Source organism: Heterocephalus glaber, unplaced genomic scaffold (genome assembly GCF_053883595.1).
Source record: "Heterocephalus glaber isolate CG9 unplaced genomic scaffold, H.glaber_assembly_v1.0 deba00001608, whole genome shotgun sequence".
Taxonomy (NCBI): domain Eukaryota; kingdom Metazoa; phylum Chordata; class Mammalia; order Rodentia; family Bathyergidae; genus Heterocephalus; species Heterocephalus glaber.
This window is the reverse complement of record NW_028258379.1, coordinates 28,007,713-28,029,681: the sequence shown is the minus strand read 5'-3', so window position 1 is coordinate 28,029,681 and position 21,969 is coordinate 28,007,713. Positions and strand designations below refer to the sequence as shown.

The window sequence follows — 21,969 nt, the reverse complement described above, 5'->3', positions numbered from 1 at the left end:
AAACTTAACCCAGATGCAATGGAAAAGGGGAAATAATAATGAATAGAAATTGAGTCAAATAGCAAAACAATAGAGAAAATTCAAGCCACAAGCTAGTTCTTTGAAAGAGTTGATTAAATTAATGACATTAAAAAAGACAGAAATTACAAATACAGTACTCAAAAGAATATCACCATTGATTCAAAAATTTTAAAATGGTAATATGGAATATTATCAGCAACTCTATAAATATACAGTTGACAATTTAGATGAAGTGGACTATTCCATTGAAAGATATAAGCTATCAAATTTACCAAAAAAAATAGATAACATGTGAAGATAACATGAAGACCCTATGTCTAATACTTCCAGATCTAAATTGTGTCATGGGTGAATCTGGTGAATCTGCCAAACAGTAATTATAATACCAGTTCCATGTAGTCTATTACAGAAAACAGAAGAGGAGTGAGATTACTTCAGAATTCTATGAAGCCAGCATTATTGTAATACAAAATCCAAACAAACACATTAGAAGAAAAGGAAATTTATATAACGCTATCCTTTATTAACATAAATGTAAAACTTCTCAACAAAATGAGCTTATAAGTAAATAAAATCCACTAACAGAATAATGTATCATGACCTGTGGGATTCATTCCTTGAATGCAAGGCTGATTGAACATTTAAAATTAATCACTGCAACTCATTGTATTAATAGACTAAAGAAGAAAAACTATGTGGTAATCTCAGTACATGCAGGAAAAGTATTTAAATTCAGCATCTATTTATGTTTCAAAAATAGTTGACAAGGGCTGGGAATTTAGCTCAGTGGCACCACACCTGCCTGGCAAGTGCAAAGTCCTGAGTTCAATCCCCGGAACCGGAAAAAAAAAAAAAAAAGTTGGCAAACTAAGAATGAAAGGCCTCTTCACTAACCTAATTATAAAATCATCTATAATATAAAAAATTCCAAGTAATCTTCAGAACAAAAAAACTACACACACACACACACACACACACACACACACACACGGTAACATAGTTCCTAAAATTAATTGCATTTAGAAAAGTTACTGTGACCATTAGTCATGATAAGTCTGTGTAAATGGATTAAGAAATGTCTAGAGCACCCAGAAGGAAGCTCCCCCGCCGCCATCCCAAGCTCCTAGGGCAGAGGAGCTGAGCCAGTCCTAGCACCCGGAAGGAAGCTTCCCCACTGCCATCCCAAGCTCCTAGGGCCGAGAAGGTGAGCCACGCAGGCGCCAGAAGCACCCCCCGCCCCCGTGGAAATGAGAAGACACATAAACAAGCCTCAAAAACAGACTTCTGGATCACCTACAGCAACCCCAAAGGGAAACGAGATGGGAACAGTCTGGTACTCAACCATCTGGACTCTCTGAACTGACAACAAAAGAGGATCTGGGAAAAATGAAATCAGAAATAATTACTCAGATAACAGCAAAGATTTTGCTCATGGTGCAAGACATGATTAATAAATCTAGAGAGGACACAGATTAAAAAAATAGAGGATCTGAGGAACATGATAGAATCCCAACATAGGAAACAAATGGAATCCATAAAACAGATACAAACAGATTTCCAAGAGATTAAAAACTCCATTGAAAGTCTGCGCAGCAGAATGAACCAATGTGAGGATAGAATTTCAGATATAGAAGAAAAGATTGCAATTAGTGACCAGGAAAAGAAAAATTGCTTTAAAATTGTAAGGGAGCACGAGAAATCAATCCAGCAGCTGCTAGATGATGTAAAGAATAACATAAGACTGATTTGAGTCAATGAAGAAAGAGGAGGGACTGCAGATGACATAAAAAGACTGTTCACAGAAGTGATGGCAGAAAACTTCCCAAGGAGGGGAAAAGAACTTGACATACAGATAAGTGAGGCATATAGGACTCCAGCTAGCCTTAATCAAAAAAAAACTACACGTAGGCATATAATAGTTAGGAGTCCAGAAATCCAACAGAAGAACAAAATTCTACAAGCAGTGAGAGAAAAGAAACAAATCACATACAAAGGAAAGCCCATCAGAATCACAGCAGACTTCTCAATGCAAACCCTCAAGGCAAGAAGAGCTTGGAGTGATGTATTTCAAGCCCTAAAGGAAAACAGCCTCCAACCCAGATTGATGTACCCTGCAGAACTATCTTTCAAAACTGATGGAGAAATAAGATACTTTCATGAGAAAGAGCACCTCAGGAACTTCATAAATATCAAACCAGCACTCCAAAAAATTTTAGACAATACCCTAGGAAAAGACAATGAGGATCACAACCCCAGGAAACCCAGCAGAATGAATCCATTGGTTGTGACAAATTAAACGCAAACGGGGAGAATCCAACAAAAAGAAAAAGTCATGACGAGGCTTTTAAAACTTTTAACTTCATCTCCCTAATGAGTGTATAATTCAATCTTGTTATTGTACTGATGAGTATTTTTCTGATTCTGGAGTTGCACACCTTTCCTTGTGCTATACTATTTAATCTTCTTATGTCTACTTTTTAATTGGGTTGTCTATTAATGAGCTGTAAGAGTTCTTTATATATTCTGGTCATAGGTTATATGCATTGTAAATATGGTCTGTTTAAGGACTACTTTTTATTTTAAAGATGTCATTTAAAGTTCTAAATTTTGATGGAATCCCATTTGTCAATTTTTTTCTTTTATACATCATGTTTTTTGTATCCTAGGTAGTTCTTGCCTACCCTGAATTCATAAACATTGTCCCTTATAATTTCTTCTTAAAGTTTTATAGTTTTAGGCTTTCATATTTATGTTCATAGATCCCTTCAAGTTATTTTCATGTATGGAAATAAAAGGTTGAGGTTAATTTTTTATATATGGATACCAGGTGTTCTAGTGCCATTTGCTGAAAACATTATCTCTTCCTTGGCTCTTGAATTGAGTTTATATTCTATAAAATGCTAATGTTAAATAATCTTTCAAAACTCAGTGGACCATATATGTGTGGTTCTATTTCTAGATTCTCTGTTTTATTCCAATGATCTATTTGTCTTTCCTTACACCAACTGCCTTGATTACTGTAGCTTTAGAAGAAGTCTTAAAATTGGGTGCTAAACATCTTCCAACAGTTTTTGTTTTTTTTAACTTTTCTAGGTCCTTTGTACGCCTACATAACTTTTAAATTTCAATATCCAATTCTTCATTTATAGCAAGTATACACAGACCTGAATTTTTATATATACCTTGTGTTTTCTAATCCTGCTAAATTCAAATACAAGTTCTAGGGGCTCCTAGAGATTTCTTAGTATATTCTCTGTAGATGATCATTTCATCTACACATAAAGATTTTGCTTCTACCTTGCCAAACCTATCCTAATTGTGTCATTTTATTGCCAGACTATTTTGGTGGGGCCTAGGTTTCAAAGTTTAATGGACAGATGAAGAGTAAACATATCTGCCCTTGTTCCCCACCTTAAGGAGAAAGCATTGTATCTTCTCCATTCATATAAGGTGTTCTCCCTGGAAGTATGGAGTACATGTCTTTAACCTGTTGAGAAGGTTCTGCTCTACTTCTAGTCTCCTGATAGCTTTTACCATGAACAGCTGTGGAATTTAGTCCAATACTTTTTCTCCAACTAGTGACAGGATCATATGGCTTTTTCCTTTCCTCTGTTAAAATGATGACTTTTGTGGGTGGATCTTCCAATGCTGAACCAACACTGCCATCCCTATAACAAAACCACTTTCTACATAGTGCCAGATCTGACTTCTGATAGTTTGTTTTGTTAAACAAATTTCTATCCATGTTCATACTTTTTTCTTCTATTATCTGTATCCAGTTTTAGGATTAGCACAATGTTGAGTTCCTAAAATGAGGGGAGAAGTGTTCCTTCTTTTCTCTGCTTTAATTGTTTGATATAATTTATCAGTTAAAATGTATATGAGCCTGCTGTTGTCATATAGGTAGGTTTTCAAGCTAGGAATATACTTTCTTTAATAGGTGCTATTCAAATTTTATATTTCCTCCAGAGTTAGTTTCATTAATTTGTCTTCCAAGGTACTTCTTAGAAGTTGTCAAATTTATTTCAAAAAAGATTTTTGTAATATGCTTTCTATATCCTTTTAAATTCTGTAAAATCTGTGGTAATGTCTCCTAGATCTTGATATTGTAATTTTAAAAATGTATAATTGATATTGTGTAACAGGAAGAAAAGGTCTGAAGGAGCAGGGGAAGTGGGAGGGGTAGGGGAAAGGAAAGAAGGGAAAAGAAAACATATGAGAAGAGGAAAAAAATGGAAACAAGGTCTTTGCAAATAGGGAAGGGTGGAGGGGGTGAAGGGAGGGGAGGGGAAGGGGAAAAAAATAAGAACCAAGAGACTCATGTAATGGTACAAGATCCCAATGATGAGTGTAACTGTATTTTATACCTAAAATGTACCAATAAACTTAATGGGAAAAAAAAAAGAAATGTCAAGCAGTGATTAGTAAAGCACAGTTCTGGGTGTTTCTGTGAATGATTGACACATAGGCCAACAAACTGACAGAAGAAGACTCACCCAGATGTAGGAGGCATCAACCATGAGGCTTGTAGCCTAAATGGAATAAAGAGGGAAAGAAGGAAGTATCTCTGTTTGGAAAGAGCTAGAGTCTTCACCATTACCCTTGGACATCCATCTCTAGTATCTTTATCCTTCCAATACAGACTTGGACCAGTGACTGTACAGTGAGCTTCCAGGCTTTCAAATGTGGACTGGTGTGCATTACTGATCACTCTTGTTCTGAGGCTTCCATCTTCTTGGGTTGAGCAGCTCCTGGATCATCTCGCTGTTCCACTATGCAGACAGCCACTGTGGACTCTCCCACCTCTGATCCCACAGATGGCCGTTGTAGATTCTCCAGCCTTTCAGCCTGTAAACCTACTAGGTAAATCCCCTTGCATAGTTATACATATATTTCTTACTGATTCTATTCCTCTAGAAAACCCTAACAATACAGTCACAAATATAAGCTAAACATATCTGAATAAATTGTATTTCTACATACCAGCAACAAATAATTAGAAACTGAAATTTTAAAGCCTAACTATCAGAAAATATTTGCAAATTAGTGAACAAAAGGACTTGGAGCAAGAATATATAAAATGCTTTCAAAATTCAAAAATACAAAGACAACCCAATTAAAGTGGCTAGAAGTCATGAACAGATAAAGAAACTTCACTCAATATCATTAATTATCAGGGAAATTTAAATTAAAAAATGATAAAGCATATTAGTGATGATATAGGGCAACTGGAATATTCATACATTGCTAGACAGAGTGTAATGTAGTACAACCCCTGGCAGTTTCTTCGGAACCTAAACATGCATGTACCCTGTCCTCTTTCCTTAACATGATTTTGAATATCTCTGCTCTACTGTTTATAGATACCATCTTAAATCATGAGGACCTTTGTGATTTTACTCCCAAATTTCCAGGTATGGGGAAATTTCCCTCACATTATTACTTATGTGTTCCTTTTAAGGATGAGAAAACAGAACTGAGATAATTTGCTGAGAAGAATGCGAAGAGAAGTCTTTTTTGAACATAGGTTTCTCAGACTTAAGAGATTTTCTTTGTGTAAATCCTTAAACTCAAAAAAAATAGGAAGAATGTAATACTAGTTATTCTCTTTCTCACCCTCCACATCCATGCTGTAGATAAAATCACTGAGCTATATCTCCAGCCCAATTTTGTTTTTTAAGCAGGTAAATAAATACACACATACAATTACAAAATACTATTGGAAGGAGATATTGTTTAAAACAGTATCTGTTTATGTTCTCATGAATTTTAAACACTGAACTACACTTGAGATCAACTTTCTTTTTTAATTAATTTTATTGATACATTTAAGGTATAAAATACAATGACATTCATCATTGGAAATTTGCACCTTTACATAATCCACCTTGGTTTTCTCCATTCCCCTGTACTCCCTTCAACCCCTCCAACCCTCCCTATCTACAAAGACTTTGTTTCCATTTTTTCTTTCTCATATTAATTCCATTCCCTTCTTTTTTCCCCCTACCCCTCCCACTTCTCCATCCCATTTGCACCTTTTCTTCCTATTTCACATTATCTATTATACCTTTTAGTCCTTATTTACACTTTCAGTTTCTCACACTACAGAAACTATTCAGTATTTACACATGTGTCCTATATATTTCACTGAAGAGAATCGCCTCAATGTGCTATAAATGTCTCTAATTTCTTATTCTCTATGGCTGAGTAGTACTCCAATTTTATAAAAAAAAAACACATTTTCTTTATCCAGTCTCCAGTTGATGGGCAATTGGGCTGCTTCCAAGTTTTAGCTATTAAAAACTGTGCTGCTATGGACATGGGCGCACATATATCACTGTGGTACGATTCTTTTAATTCTTTAGGGAAGATACCCAGCAGGGGAATAGCTGGGTCAAATGGGACTTTCAGTCCTAGTTCTTTGAGGTATCTCCATACTGATTTCCACAGTGGTTGTACCAGTCTATGCTCCCACCAGCAGTGAAGCAGTGTTCCTCTTTCCCCACAGCCCCACTAGCCTTTGTTATTGGTTGATTTCATGATAGCAGCCATTCTTTCTGGAGTGAGGTGGAATCTCAGCGTTGTTTTCATTTGCATCTCTCGAATGACCAGTGATGTTGAACATTTTTTCATGTATTTATTTGCTATTTCTACTTCTTTGTCTGAGAAATGTCTGTTCATTTCAGATGCCCATTTTTGGATTGGGTCTTTAAATTTGGGAGGTCTGATTTTTTAAGTTCTTTATAGATTCGAGATAGTAGGCTGTTTTCTGAGGAAAAGCAGGTGAAGATTTTTTCCCACATTGTGGGTTATCTCTTCACACTGCTGGTGGTTTCTCTTGCTGTGCAGAAGCTTTTTAATAAGAAGGGATCCTACTTGTTGATTGTTTGTGCTAGTTCATGGGCAACTGAGGTTTTGTTCATAAAATCTTTTCCTACACCAATGTCTTCAAGAGTTCCACCTAACCTCTGTTCCAACTGGTCCAGAGTTTCTATTTTAATATTTAGATCTTTAATCCATTTTGATTTTAGTTTAGTGCATGGTGAGAGATACAGGTCTAGTTTTAATCTTTGGCAAGTTGAAATCCAATTTTTCCAGCACCATTTATTAAAGAGGCTATCTTTCCTCCAGTGAGGGTGTTTGGCTCCTTTATCGAAGATGAGATGGCTGACCATGTCTGGCATTGTTTCTGCATCTTCTAATCTGTTCCACTGGTCCTCAGGTCTGTTTCTTTGCCAGTACCATGCTGTTTTTATCACAGTAGCTTTTTAGTATAGTTGTAGGTTGGGGATTGTGATACCCCCTGCCATGTCTCTGTTGCCTAGTGTTGCTTTTGCTATTCTAGGCCTCTTCTTGTTCCAAATGAATTTTTGGATTGTTTTCTCAAGGTCCTTGAAGTATGCTGCTGAGATCTCAATTGAAATTGCGTTGAATCTATATAACAGTTTTGGCAGTATGACCATTTTCACTATATTGATCCTTCCTACCCAGGAGCAAGGGATGTCTTTCCATTTTCTGATATCATCTTCAATCTGTCTTTTCAGAGTGCTTTAGTTTTCGGAGAAGAGGTCTTTGATTTCTTCTGTTAGGCAGATTCCTAGGTATTTCAGGTTTTTGGATGCTATTGTGAAAGGAATTATTTGCCCTGTTTCTCTCTCAGTGAGTCTCTGTTCGTGTAGAGGAAAGCTATTAATTTTTGTGTGCTGACCTTGTATCCAGCTACTCTACTGAATTTGGTTATTAAGTCTAGAAGACTTTTGGTGGAGTTCTTGGGGTCTTCTATATAGAGTATCATGTCATCTGCAAATAATGACAATTTGACTTCTTCATTTCCTATCTTTATTCCTTTTATTTCTTTCTCTTGTTTAATTGCTGTGGCTAATGTTTCCAAGACTGTACTGAATGGGAGTGGTGATAGTGGGCATCCTTGTCTTGTTCCTGATTTCAATGTGAAGGATTTCAGTTTTTGACCATGCAGTATGATATTGACTGTTGGTTTTTCATAAATGGCTTTTATCAAATTGAGGTAGAGACTGTCTGTTCCAACTTTTTGTAGGGTTTTTATCATAAATGCATGTTGGATTTTGTCAAATGCTTTTTCTGCGTCTATGGAGATAATCATATGGTTTTTGTCCTTGGCTCTATTGATGGAGTGTATTACATTGATTGATTTGCATATGTTGAACCATCCCTGCATTCCTGGGATGAATCCCATTTTTTTGAGGTGTATGATCTTCTTGATGACCTTTTGCATTCTGTTTGCCAGTATCTTATTTAGGATTTTTGCATCTATGTTTATTAGTGAGATTGGCCTATAGTTCTCTTTGTTGGTTGGGTCTTTCTCTGCTTTGGGGATCAAGGTGATGCTTGCTTCCAGGAATGAATTTGGGAGTATTGCTTCCCTTTCAATTTCATTGAAGAGTTTAAACAGTACTGGCAGTAGTTCCTCTCTAAATGTCTTGTAGAATTTGGCAGTGAAGTCATCAGGACCCAAGGTTTTCTTAGTTGGTAAGTTTTTAATTTTTCAATTTCATTAGTTGATATTGGGTTGTTGAGAATTTTTAGGTCTTCTTTGTTCAACTTTGGTAATTCATACATATCTAGGAATCTGTCCATTTCTTCTGTGTTTTCCATCTTATTGGTGTATAGATTCTCAAAATAGGTACTGATGATCCTCTGGATTTCTGCTGGGTCCATTATGTCATCCTTTTGATTCCTAATTGCATGGATTTGGGCCTTTTCTTTCCTTTTTCTGATAAGGTTGGCTAAGGGTTTGTCAATTTTGTTTATTTCGAAGAACCAACTCTTGGCTTCATTGATTTTTTTGTATTGTTCTCTTAGTCTCCATTGCATTGATTTCTGCCCTGATCTTTATAATTTCCTCCCTTGTATGAGCTTTGAGTTTGTCCTGATGTTCTTCTTGTAGAAGCTTGAGGTTCAGCATCAGGTTGTTTAATTGGGCTTGCTCTGTTTTCCTAATATGAGTATTTACTGCTATGAATTTCCCTCATAAGAATGCTTTCATTGTGTCCCATAGATTCTGATATGTTCTATTGACATTGTCGTTTAATTGTACGAACTGTCTGATTTCTTCTTTAATTTCCTCTGTGACCCATTGGTTATTCAGAAGTGTGTTGTTCAATTCCCATGTGTTTATGAAGTTTTTGCACTTTCTTTTGCTATTGATCTCCAATTTCATTGCACTATGGTCTGATAATATACAGGGGATAACTTCAATTCCTTTGCACTTACCTAAATATATTCTATGAGTGAGTATGTGGTCTATTTTGGAGAACAACGCATGTTCAGCTGAGAAGAATGTGTATTCTGATTTTGTGGGGTGGAACACTCTGCAAACATCTGTTAAGTTCATGTGTTCAAGAGTTTGATTGTGTTCTAGTATTTCATTGCTTATTTTTTGTCTAGTTAATCTATTTGTGACAGTGGGGTATTGAGGTCCTCCACTACTATTCTACTAGTGCTTATATGATTTTTCATGTCCGTTAGTTTTTGTTTTATATAGTTGGGTGCAGTAGTGTTTGGTGCATATATGTTTATGACTGTCATCTGTTCCTCTTGGATTGTTCCCTTTACAAGGATGTAGTGTCCTTCTTTGTTTGTCTTAATCAGTGTTGGTTTGAAATCCACTTGATCTGCAAAGAGCATAGCTACTCCTGCTTTTTTTTGGATTCCTGTCACATGGAATATTGTTTTGCCCCCTTTAACTTTCATTCTGTGAGTTTCTTTTTGAATGAAGTGTGTTTCTTGAATGCAGCATATTGTTGGATCTTGCTTCTTGACCCATTCTGCCAGTCTCTTTCTTTTGATTGCTGAGTTGAGACCATTAACATTGATAGTTATAACTGATGCATATTGACTTATCATTGTCATGACTTTTTCTTTTTGTTGGATTCTCCCCCTTTGCATTTAATTTCTTGTCATGCCTGATGGTTTCATTCTGCTGGGCTTCCTGGGGTTGTGATCCTCATTGTCTTTTCCTAGGATATTGTCTAAAATTTTTTTGGAGTACTGGTTTGGTATTCATGAAGTTCTTAAGGTGCTCTTTTCATGAAAGTATCTTATTTCTCTATCAATTTTGAAAGATAGTTTTGCAGGACATATCAATCTGGGTTGGAGGTTGTTTTCCTTTAGGGCTTGAAATATGTTACTCCAAGCTTTTCTGGCTTTGTGCATTTGTTTTGAGAAGTCTGCTGTGATTCTGATGGGCATTCCTTTGTATGTGATTTGTTTCTTTTCTCTAACTGCTTGTAGAATTTTGTTTTCCTGTTGGGTTTCTGGAATCTTAACTATTATATGCCTATTTTTAGATTTTTTTTTTATCATGGCTAGTTGGACTCCTATATGCCTCACTTTATGTCAAGTTCTTTTCCCCTGCTTGGAAAGTTTTCTGCCATCACTTCTGTGAACAGTTTTTTTATATCATGTGTACTGTCTCCTGTTTCTTCATTGACTCCAGTCAGTCTTATGTTATTCTTCTTTGCATTGTCTAGCAGCTGATGGATTGATTTCTCATGGTCCCATACTATTTTAAAGAAATTTTTCTTTTCCTGGTCACTGATTGCAATCCTGTCTTCTATATCTGAAATTCTGTCCTCCCATTGGCTCATTCTGCTGTGTAAACTTTCAACAGAGTTTTTAGTCTCCTGGAAATCTGTTTGCATCTATTTTATGGATTCCATTTGTTTCCTATGTTGGAATTCCATCATGTTCCTCATCTCCTCTATTTTTTTTCCTCTTCCGCTCTATATTTATTAATCATGCCTTGTACTATGGACACAATCTCTGCTGTTACCCAGGAAATTATTTCTGATTTCATTTTTTTCCAGGTCCTCTTTTGTTGCCAGTTCAGGGAGTCCAAGTGGTTGAGTATCAGAATGTTCCATGTCGTCACACTTTGGAGTTGCCTGAGGTGATCTAGAACTCTGGTTTTGAGACTTATTTACATGTCTTCTCATTTCAACACGTGCAGCCTACCGTGCCTTTGTTGAGGTGACTTTTTGCTCATCCAGTGGTCTTCAATTCTCAGCAACCCACCAAGCAGCCTTTACTGTGTTGCTCACCTGTACACCAATTCCTGGGTTGAGAGTGGTGGCCTTCTGGATCCCTGAGCTGACCTGTTGTCTGGGCAGGCTTCTCGCTGGGCCCTGTGCACACTTAGGATGGTATCTAGGTGTGCCTTTTGCTGGGGCCCCTATGTAACTGTTTTCTGGGAGGGCCTTTGGCTAGGGGCTGTGCACCCCTGTTTGTGTTGTCTGTGCAGGCTTTGGCTAGGGTCCCCACGCACTTATCAATGGTATCAGGGTGAGCCTCTGGCTGTTGCTTGTGTTCCTGTGTAGCTCTTTTCCAGGCGGGCACTTGACTGTGGCTGATGGTATGGCAGGCCTCTGGCTAAAGCTTGTGCATCTGTGCAGTTCTTTTGTGGGTGGGCCTTGACTTGGGTGGGTGTGCCCGAGTCTCTGGGGCCAGGCCAGAGCCCCAGTTGGGATCCACCTGCAGCCGTCTGCTCTGCTCCACACAACTGTTCCCCGGGATCTGTGATTACTTACTGATGGTATGGTGAGCCTCAAGATCAACTTTGTTTATTATTGAGATATAACTCACATTACAGAAAATTCACACTTCAAGTGCACAATTTGTTGATTTTTAATGTTGTGATAAAACTCCAACCATCACTCCTCTAATATCAAAGCATTTTCATGATCCATAAAACATCCCTATGCCCATTAGCAGTCTTCTCCATTCTCCTGTCTCTCTAGCCCTAGCAATTACTAATATACTTTGTGGATTTGCTCATTCTAGACATTTTATATAAATGGATTCATATACTATGCCTTTACATCTCTTTTTCACTTAGTGTAATGTTTTTAGGGTTCTTCCATGTTGTAGCATGTTATCAGTACTTCATTGCTTTTTATTGTCATGTAATATTCCATTTTGTGAATACCACATTTTTATTACATTCTTCAGTTGATAAACATTGGAGTTGTCACTTTTTTTGTTATTATGAATAATGCTCCTGTGAATATTTCTGTGTAAATTTTCTGTGGACATATTTTCATTTCTATTAAGAATGTATTTAGCTTTTTGGTCTGTTTGTTTTTGTTTTTGAGACAGGGTCTCACTATGTAGTTCAGGCTGGCCTTGAATTCACTATGTAGTCCAGGCTGGCCTTGAACTCACAGTGATCCTCCTGCCTCAGTCTCCTGAGTACTGGGATTACTGGCATGCACCACCACACCCAGAAAGAATGTATTTAGAAATAAAACTGATGCATCACATGGTAACTCTGCCAAACTTTTACAGAGTGACTGCAGCATTTTACAATCCCACAAGCAATACATGAGGTTCTCATTTTTCTACATCTTTGCCAATACAGTCAGTACTTGACATTTTCTTTGTTATCATAAACACAGTACATTGTGATTTGTGTTTGTATCTCCATACTGACTGCTTAAATTGAGCATGTTTCTGGGTGCCTTTTATATAATCTTAGTAAAATGTCTCTTCAGTTCCGTTGTTCATGGGGAAAAATGAGTTATTGTTTATTTATAAAAAATTCTTTATAGATTCTGGATACAAGTCCCATGTTGGATATATACTGTGCAAATATTTTCTCCTCTCTTCTGGGTGTGTTTTCAGGTTCGTGATGGTTGTCCTTATTAGCACAAAAATTTTCAATTTTTCATTAAGTCTAGTTTATTCTTTCGTCACTTCTGCTTTTGGTATCATATCTAAGGAACCAGTGCTTTGTGTAAGGTCATTAAGATCTGTGACTAATGCTTTCTTTTAAGAGTTCTATAACTGCTGCTCTTACATTTAGGTCTTTGCTTTATTTTGGGTTGACTTTTGTATGTGATTTGAGGTATGGGTCCTGATTCATTCTTTGTACATGGGTATTCAGGTATCCCTACATCATCTCTGGAGAAGACTAACTTCTTCCCCATTAAATTATTGGTTCCACCCTTATTGAATCAGTTGGCCAAAAATGTATGGGTATATTATTGGACTTTTAATTCTATGCCATTGTCTGCAATTCTGTCCTAATGCCAGTACCACGTTTTCTTGATTACTTTAATTTTGTAGTGAGTAATAAATTTTGAAGTTGAAAAGTGTCTTTCAACTTTGTTCTTTTTCAAGATTGTTCTGGCTTTTCAGGTCTTTCTGAATTTTAAAATTGGCTTTTCAATTTCTGCAAGAAAAAATGAGTATTTTGTCAGGAATTTTGTTGATTTAGATCAATTTAGAATGTGTTGCCATATTAAAAATATTACATTCTGGGCAGGGGGTGTGTGTGTGTGTGTGTGTGTGACTTGTGACTTGTGACTTGTGACTCAGTGGTAGACTGCTTGCCTAGTGTGCAACAGGCCCTGAATTGGATCCCAAGCACTAATAATAATGATAGTAATATATGCTTTCAATCCTAGAACTTGAGCTGTCTTCCCATTTAGATCTTTTAAAATGTCATTCAGTGGGGTTTTATAGATTCTGTGTACAAATACTTCATTAAATTTATACCTAAATGAATTGTTCTTGATACTATTGTAGTTGAATTTGTTTTCTTGATTTAATTTTCAGTTGCTCTTTGTGAGTGCTTAGAAACACAGTTGATTTTTTTTTCAGTCCTGGGAATTAAACCCAAGGCCTCTTACATGGTGGGCAAGTATACTACCACTGAGCGAAACCCCCAAGCCTTTTTATTTTATTTTTTTGAGACAGGCTCTCACTAAGTTGACCAAGATGGCCTTGAGCTTGTGATCCTTCTGCCTCAGATTCCCAAGTACAGAAGGGCACCACCACACCTGGCCCCAATTGAGTTTTTATATTGTTCTAATATTCTATAGCCTTGCTGAACTCATTTATTAGGTCTACTTTTTTTGTGGATTTTCTGTATAAAATCACATTATCTGAATGTAGAGATACTTTTATTTTTCTCTTTTTTATGCTAGTCTAATGTCTCGGCTAGAAAGGACCAAGTTGAATGAAGTAGCAGACACTGATAGATATCCTTATCATTTTCCTGTACTTAATAGGGTAGTTTCAGTCTTTCCTTAATAAATATATTTTTAGCTATAGATTTTTATAGATACCTTTATGAATTGAAGAAGTTTCTTTCAATTACTAGTTTGTTGTATGAAAGGGTTTGGATTTTGTCAAGTCTTTTGTCTGTTAAAATGAACATATATAGGTTTTGTTGGTGCTTTATTTTGTAAATGTATTTTGTTGAATTTCATACATTGAATCAATCTTATATTTCCACTCTTACTCTCCTACTAGTTGCCATTTTGTCGGAAACATAATTTGTATTAACTGTTGTTTTATAAACTGGTACATTTATATACTATATTTACTTTGTTGCATTAAAATTCTAACATGAGGGCCGAGGATTTAGCTCAGTGGCACCACGCCTGCCTCAAAAGCACAAGGCCCTGAGTTCAATCCTTGGTGGGCGGGTCCTAACATAAAAGCTGTAAGATCTATGTTTATGTATATGTATATTTATGTATGTTATCTTTGTATATATAACTTATGTCTACATGATAAAAATCCCCTATAGGATTACATTCAAATTAATTTACAATAAATGAGCACTCATAAAAATTAAAACTGTTAAAGTGACCTGGATGCTCTTTAGTTCTCACTGAGTCATACCTAGGTACTGTAATCTGAAATACTGAAACTCATTTAGTATTCCCTGACTTGATGAATACTATCCTATGCCATTCAAGTGCTTAAGCTAGATAGATACCCAAGATTCTTCTTAGACTCTTCACTTTTCCTGATCTCCTACATCCAGTCCATTGATTTTGTTTTACTGTCCTCCTTTCAGTTCCTATACTTTCATTCCAGGAGTAATTTTTTTCTCATTTCAAAGGTGAATATGATAATTCTAAACTTGAATCAAATAGAAATTAATTTCTGTTCCATGCTTTCTGCTAATGTACATAAACAACTACCAACTGTTATGTATTCTTTTTAAAGCCTTAAAGATTACTTTCTATGAATTATGGGTGACCTTTCTGTTTCTTACAATGGTATATATAATTTACATATTAATGCTACAATAGGAGTGCCACTTTTAGACATTAAGATTTGGTCTAATATTATCCAAAAAAGGAATGATAAAATGGAAAAGAGTTTAAAACCAGATGAGTACCATACTAATTTGTTCCCATTGTTCCCTTGTGAGAATTCTTTTTTTTTTTAGTTTATTTCCCTATATCATATTATGGGGATTATGAGGAGTTTATCTAGTTTGTCAGATATATTATGGACTTTTTAGAATTATTTTAAATCCAAATTATTTAAAGCAAATAAAGTCTAATGTTCACATTGATATATAAGCACCATATATACTAAATACTATAAAAGTTCTATAAATCTCATTATTTACTTATTTATTCTTTATCTTGTAGTCTTGCATTGCATCCTGAACGAGTATTGGTAGCAACAGGACAAGTTGGAAAAGAACCTTATGTCTGTATTTGGGATTCGTACACTGTGCAGACTATATCCATTCTAAAGGATGTTCATACACATGGTATAGCCTGCTTAGCATTCAACTTAGATGGACAGGTATGTGATACTTTTTTCTTTTTCTTAATATTTGTAAAATGTGGACTATAAGAAATGGTTATAAACATTAAAAAGCATTTGAAGAAAAATATTTGTTTATCCAAGGGTGAAGATATGTGAGTGGGGTAGGTGGTTGACTTACATAAGAACAGTAACAACAAAGGACTTTTATTTCACCATATCAGGATCTTAGTCAAATTAATGATTACCTTGAAAGTGAAAGAGATTCTGATTCAATGGAATATTACCTGGTTGTTACTAAAAATTTATTATATGTATCCCTTTTCCAAGTAGGGTATTTTGATAGAGATAGAAGCTGTCTTAGGAAAATTAAGTGTCTCTAAGTACAGTTCTAAACATTTTAATTTTCAGTTACTTATTAAGTTATCTTTTATAATTACATTTTTATTGAAAATTAGATAATACCTATAATTTATTTTTATACAAAATCAAAGTTCAAAGCAAAGAATATAATTATCACTTTACTGACCAGTTTCCAAATTATACTCTACTTTTGGTCAATGATTTTTAAACCATTTATGAAGAGCTCTTCTCTGGGGCTTGTTATACTTAACTCATATTTAAATAGTGTAAAGTTGGGGCCAGGGATTTAGCTCAGTGGTTCCGCCGCCTGCTGTGCAAGCGCAAGGACCCGAGTTCAATCCCCGGTACCAAAAAAACCAAGCAAACAAACAAAAAATAAATAGGGTAAAGTTGGATTTTGCAGTTGTGGTTAAAATAAAAGTTTTATATTAAAACTAGACTTTTAAATTATTTTAACTTTTAGAAGAATTTTTTATCTGATTTTCAATTCATTAAATTAGTTTTGTAGATCTGGATTTTACAGAAACAGATTATAGTGTATTCTATCCCCTTTAAAAAGATAACTAGTATATGTTTCATTTATTGTTCTGAGGAATAGCTTCTTTGAGTGGCATAGATTCGTATGACTTTCTAATGAGAGATTACTTTCTGATAAGGAATCTATAAAAACTTAATTGGAACTTCTTATTTGGGGAAAATAAGCTTCTAGGTTTAATATTGTTATGTAGCAGTGACTAGCAATTATAGAAATTTAATTGTTGTCCCATTTTTGTTATTATCTTTCAAGTCCCTTATTACCCTTATATTTGAATTTCATTTTCTTTTTTAAAGGAAGGAGAATGATAACTCTTTTCTACTTTACAGGAATTTAAACTATTATTTTAAAAATCTACATACAGTAGTTTTAAAAAATCATTTGTCATTTCAGGTGTTATAAAATTCAAGGTATTTTTACTATAAGGGTCTGGCCCTCTTTAAATATAATATACTGCATTGCTCGTGAGGTCCAAGGAGAAATCATTTCCATAAAGCCTTCAATTTTGCTTATTTTAAGCAATTTACAAGGAAGATCTTGGGTACATGTATTTTATTTTTATAAGCCTTTATGAGAATATATTAACATTTTAAACTTATAGGAACATACTACCTAAAATATATGGAGCACATACTAAATGTCAGGCATTTTGTTAAGCCTGCATTATCTCATTTAAGTCTCCTAACAACCCTGTGAAATAGATACTATTATTATCTCTATTTTACAGATAAAGAAACTGAGATAAAGAAACTTAGAGAGGTTAAATAACTTGCCCCAGGTTACACAGCTAGTAAATGGAGCCAAAGCTGGAATTCAGGTCAGTCACACTCCAAAGCTCATGTTTTTAACAGCAATGCTTTACTGCCTCCAAACATGTAGTTCAGGAGGTGGTTACTTATATTTCAAAAGGAATTAACCCATCTTAAGTACACATAAAGCTAAATTGTAAGGAACTGATGCCAGTTGAAGATTAAGAAATTATATTAGTGGTTTAATTTGAAAAATATATTTGAGAGAACATACCTGTTTTTTTATCTATAAATTGTTTATGGGATACCAACTAGAAATATTGTCTTATTTTGAATTTTCTTCTAGATTTGAAACTGATTATTTAGGTTTATCTGATCAGTGAGTTTCCCAGTTTGTGGTAATGCTGAACCTTTTTTTCTCAGAGGCTTTCTTCTAAAGGAATTGAATATCCACACTAATACTGGCAGCCTCTGCCATATTGAGGACAATTAGGGCCTGAAAAGGCTGTTTATATAAACCACATCAAACAGGGACTAAAATTTCATAGTAATGGGAGAGGTGGGTAGAGATAAGAAATTTAACTGAGACTTTGTTGAAAATATGAGAACTTACAAAAACATTTTCTGCATATATAACAAGATCTAAGTTACAGTTACAACTCTTCTAATTTATAGAATGAACTAATAGGTAATAAAGTAGTTTTTGACCTCATTTTATTAATTATAAGCTAGTACAAGTAAAATCCCTCATTTACCTTTGACTTTTGGTACCTGATTATAAAGAGTGTCATTTTTGCAAAAATAGTATAGCTTGGAGAGGGTGTTACTGTTTTTCCCAGGGCCTTATAGTAAGCTCTTGATATCTAGATGTATCTCAAGTACATATTGTATTATTCTGGAATTTTTCTGCAAGATGCTAACTTGTAATGGTTTTTTAAGAACGATTTAACCATTTATTAAGTCCCGAATCTTCTATAAAATTGGGAATTCTACTTTGTTACACTATAATGGTTCTTACAAAATAAACACTGTGATAGCAAGGATCTCCGTTCTGTACTCAAAAGTTTAATTGTCCTTTATTTGAATTTGTTTCACAATTATAGAGACTTAAGGAATGCTTGTGGGGTGTATTAAAACTCTTATTTGAGTATTTGGCTTGTTGCTTCCAATTCAGTTAATGGACACAAATAAGATTTTGATTGGGAATAGAATTAGGGAGGACTTTGGGAAGCTAGATAAAGACTTATTTGCCTGGTTTTTCTTCATCTTTTCTGTTACTTCTTATCTTGAAAAGCCTTTCCTTCTGTCTCATGTCAGTGTTCTTCAGGAATCTATAGATGCCCCCTATACTTATTCTCTCTTAATTATTATCTGGACCCATAACTTTAACTTCCATATCAGTTAACAGTGGCCTGTAGTTTTCTCAACTCCACATAGCCTCCTTGAATGTCCCATAGATAGTCCATATCACACATTTAAACTTAGTTATCTATCAAAAAACCAAAACCTGTTTTTCTACTGGCTCCCAGCCTGCCTATCCAGCCTACTCTGACACTTCCCCATTGATTCTCCTTCCTTCAGATAGTAGCCCTTTTTTGAAAGCCACAGGATCTTGAGGTCTGGGTTCCTTATCTGAAATGCACTTTTTATTACTTTTTTACCTGTCTCTTACTCTATCTTTGAAGATATGGATTAAGCATTACTTTTTCTGGAAAACTTTATCTTCTTTGTCACCTACCTAGACAGGTTAAAGTGTGAGAAAAGAAGATAAAGTAAAAATTATGGAAAGCTAGAAGAGGAAGTAGTGTTTGCTTTGTTGTTTTTACCATTCTGTTTGTTATTGATTAACCCATGTTTAGGAGGTTGGTTTGGGCCATGGTATGTTGTTTGTCGAGGCTACAGACAAGTACCCTCTACAGAGGTAGATACTTTGAAGAAATTTTTTGTTTTGTTTTGGTGCTGGGGATATTGAACCCAGGGGCTATACTGTATATGCTTGGATTCATGGAGTTTTAAAGTTTTCTCGTGTATGTAAAATGAGCTGAGGCAGAAAGAAGAGGCATCAATAGAAAGGACTATTCCTCACATTATATCTGTCTTGTAAAATATTTAATCTACACTCTATACTACAACAAGAGGTAGATATCTTTGTTCTAGCTAGATATTTGCTCATATCCTCTGGTTCCTAAATATTAGAGCCTCAAGAAGAATAAAACATCACCTCATATTCTTCAAAATCATGACAAACTGTATTCTGGTGGGGTTTGTTTTGTTTTGTTTTGTTTTGTTTTGTGTTTTTGTACTTTGGTTGTTTTGTTTTTTTGGTTTTTGAGACAGGGTCTTGCTATGTAGATCAGGCTGGCCTTGAACTCACTGTAGCCCAGGCTGCCCTCAGATTTGTAGTAATCATCCTGCTTCAGCCATCCAAGTGCTGTCATTACAGGTGTGTACTGTCATAGCTGGCTGACAAACTGTGTTTTGAATCTTTTATTGTAAACTGTTTATTTTGCCTGTTTCACTTAAATAGTAAGTCTACTTTGCAGAAACATTCTTTTTTTTTTTTGTACCGGGGATCGAACTCAGGTCCTTGCGCTTGCGAGGCAGGCGGAGTAACCACTGAGCTAAATCCCTGGCCCTGCAGAAACATTCTAATTGGTTACTAGGTGGCATTTCTCATTTGGACAGAGTTAGAGTGCATGGATTCTTAAAGTGAATTATGGCCATTTTAAACTAACAGTAATTATGTTAGCAAACATTTAACGTTAGCCATATGTTACTCTTCTCACTCCTTTATGTATAATATACGTTAATTTTCATTTTATCTCTATAAGGTATTTATATTTTCTCCATTTAATGGGTGAAGAAAGTAAGCCTGAGCTAGATAACTGCCCAGTGTCACACAGCTAGTAAGGCACATGGTGTTCAAACCTAGCAGTCTGGTCCCCAATCATGCTCTAAACCACAATTTGGCAAACTTTACAAGTCAGATAATAAATATTTTTAAGCTTTGTGAACCATGTGGTCTTTGTTGTAGCTTCTTATCCCTGCACTGTAGTGTGAAAGCAGTCACAGACAATGTGCAAAAAAAAAATTAATGTGGCTGTATTCTAGTAAAACTTGACTTATGAAATAGAATACAGGCAGGATTTAGTTGCAGATGGTAGATGCTGACCTTTCCTCTAAACTAATAGTTTTCAGTGTGTTTTGTATTGTCCCTCACACTTCTCCTGTGATTCCTTTGGTGCTTCAGTTACTTAGAATATAATTTTTAAATATTTTGGGAATTTTCTGGATTACTTTGTTTAATTCTTTGTCAGAGTACATACAATACTCTGTGTTTTAATTTTATTTAATTTCTTGACACTTTACAATCCAAAACTTTGTGATCTTCACTTAAAAAGGATATGGAAAAATATATTTTGATGTTTCCTTTCTCCTTTCCTGGATGTTGTGTTTTTGTTATCAATTTTAATTGTACATATTTTTTAAACTACATAATCACTATTATTTTTGCCTTAAACCTTTTTAGAAGAAATTTTAAAGTGAGAAAAGTTTTATTTATATATTTACCATTTAGGGCTCTTACTCATGTGTAAATCAAGTTTCTATTTGGTATTGTTTTCCTTCTGCCTGGTAAAACTTTTAACATCTTATTTCATGTGCAGGTTTGCCAGTGATGAATTCTTTTAGCTTTTTTTTCTTTTTGGAGGTGAAGTCTTGCAGTGTTGCCCAGGCTGTCCTCAGACTCCTGGGTGCAAGTAATCCTCCTGCTTCAGTCTCCCAAGTACAGTGGCTGGGGCTAGAGGTACAAGCCACTACACCTGGCTTCTCAGCTTTTGTCCATTTGAAGAAGATTGCTTTGACTCAGTTTTCAAAAGATATTTTTACTAGGTACACAATTCTGTGTTGACTTTTTCCCACCTCGGCATTTCAGAGAGGTTGTCCATTGTCTTCTGACTTGTGTTGCTTCAGATGAGATGACTAGGATAATTTTTTAATCTTTGTTCTTTCATACCAAAATTGTCTTTTTTGGTCTGGCTGCTTTTAAGATTTGTGTGTGTTTGTGTGCATGTGATTCTGGGCATTGAACCCAGGGCCTCACAATAAGCTACAGAACATCCCCTAGCCCTTTTTATTTTTAATTTTGAGACAGTCTTGTTCAATTGCTCTGGCTGGTCTCAAACTTGTGATTCTTCTGCCTTGGTCTCCCAAGCAGTTGGGATTACAGGTGTGCAACATCACACTGGCCGTTAGCAGTGGTCTCAGCAGTTTGCCATGTCTTTTTCTGTGTGATTGATAGTTCAGCTTGGGATTTGTTTGGCATCTTATTTTGTGAGTTTGTGGTTTTCATTACATTTAGAACATTTTTGGCTCTTTGGGTGGTTTTTATTTTCTTTGTTCCTTTCTTTTTGGACCTACAGTTATCTATATGTTAAACAAAAAGGTAACTGAGGCTCTGTAAATTCTTTATTTTCTCTCTCTCTCTTTCCTTCTTTCTTTTTTTCTTTCATTCTTTCTTTGTGAGAGGGTCTTGCTATGTAGCCAAGGCTAGCCTCGAGCTCACAGCAATCCTCCTGCCTCAGCCTCCTGAGTGCTGGGATTATAGGCATGTGGCACCATACATGGCTGAAGTGAACTTTCATTTTGGATAATGCAGCATTTATTTTTACAAATTGTATTTCTTCTTTTTTCTTCCTTCTTCCTTCTCTTCATCCTCCTTCCTCCTCCTTCCTCCCCCTTCTTCTA

The 21,969-nt window shown here is 35.4% G+C and overlaps 1 protein-coding gene across 8 annotated transcripts in view; it reads left to right on the top strand.

The window, feature by feature from the left end:
- Eml5 (EMAP like 5) overlaps positions 1 to 21,969 on the top strand; it is a 201,749-nt gene that overhangs the window by 25,637 nt on the left and 154,143 nt on the right. For 7 of the 8 annotated variants that reach the window (XR_015445090.1, XM_087195457.1, XM_087195455.1 and 4 more), the window contains exon 2: positions 15,456 to 15,615. Coding sequence is in view for 6 of the 8 variants with exons in the window: in XM_087195457.1 (XP_087051583.1) it covers positions 15,456 to 15,615 (160 nt within the window). In the remaining 2 variants the exon portion in view is untranslated. Of the gene's footprint in view, positions 1 to 15,455; positions 15,616 to 17,205; positions 17,292 to 21,969 lie in introns of those variants that run through there. The other variant, XM_087195460.1, reaches the window with a different exon arrangement.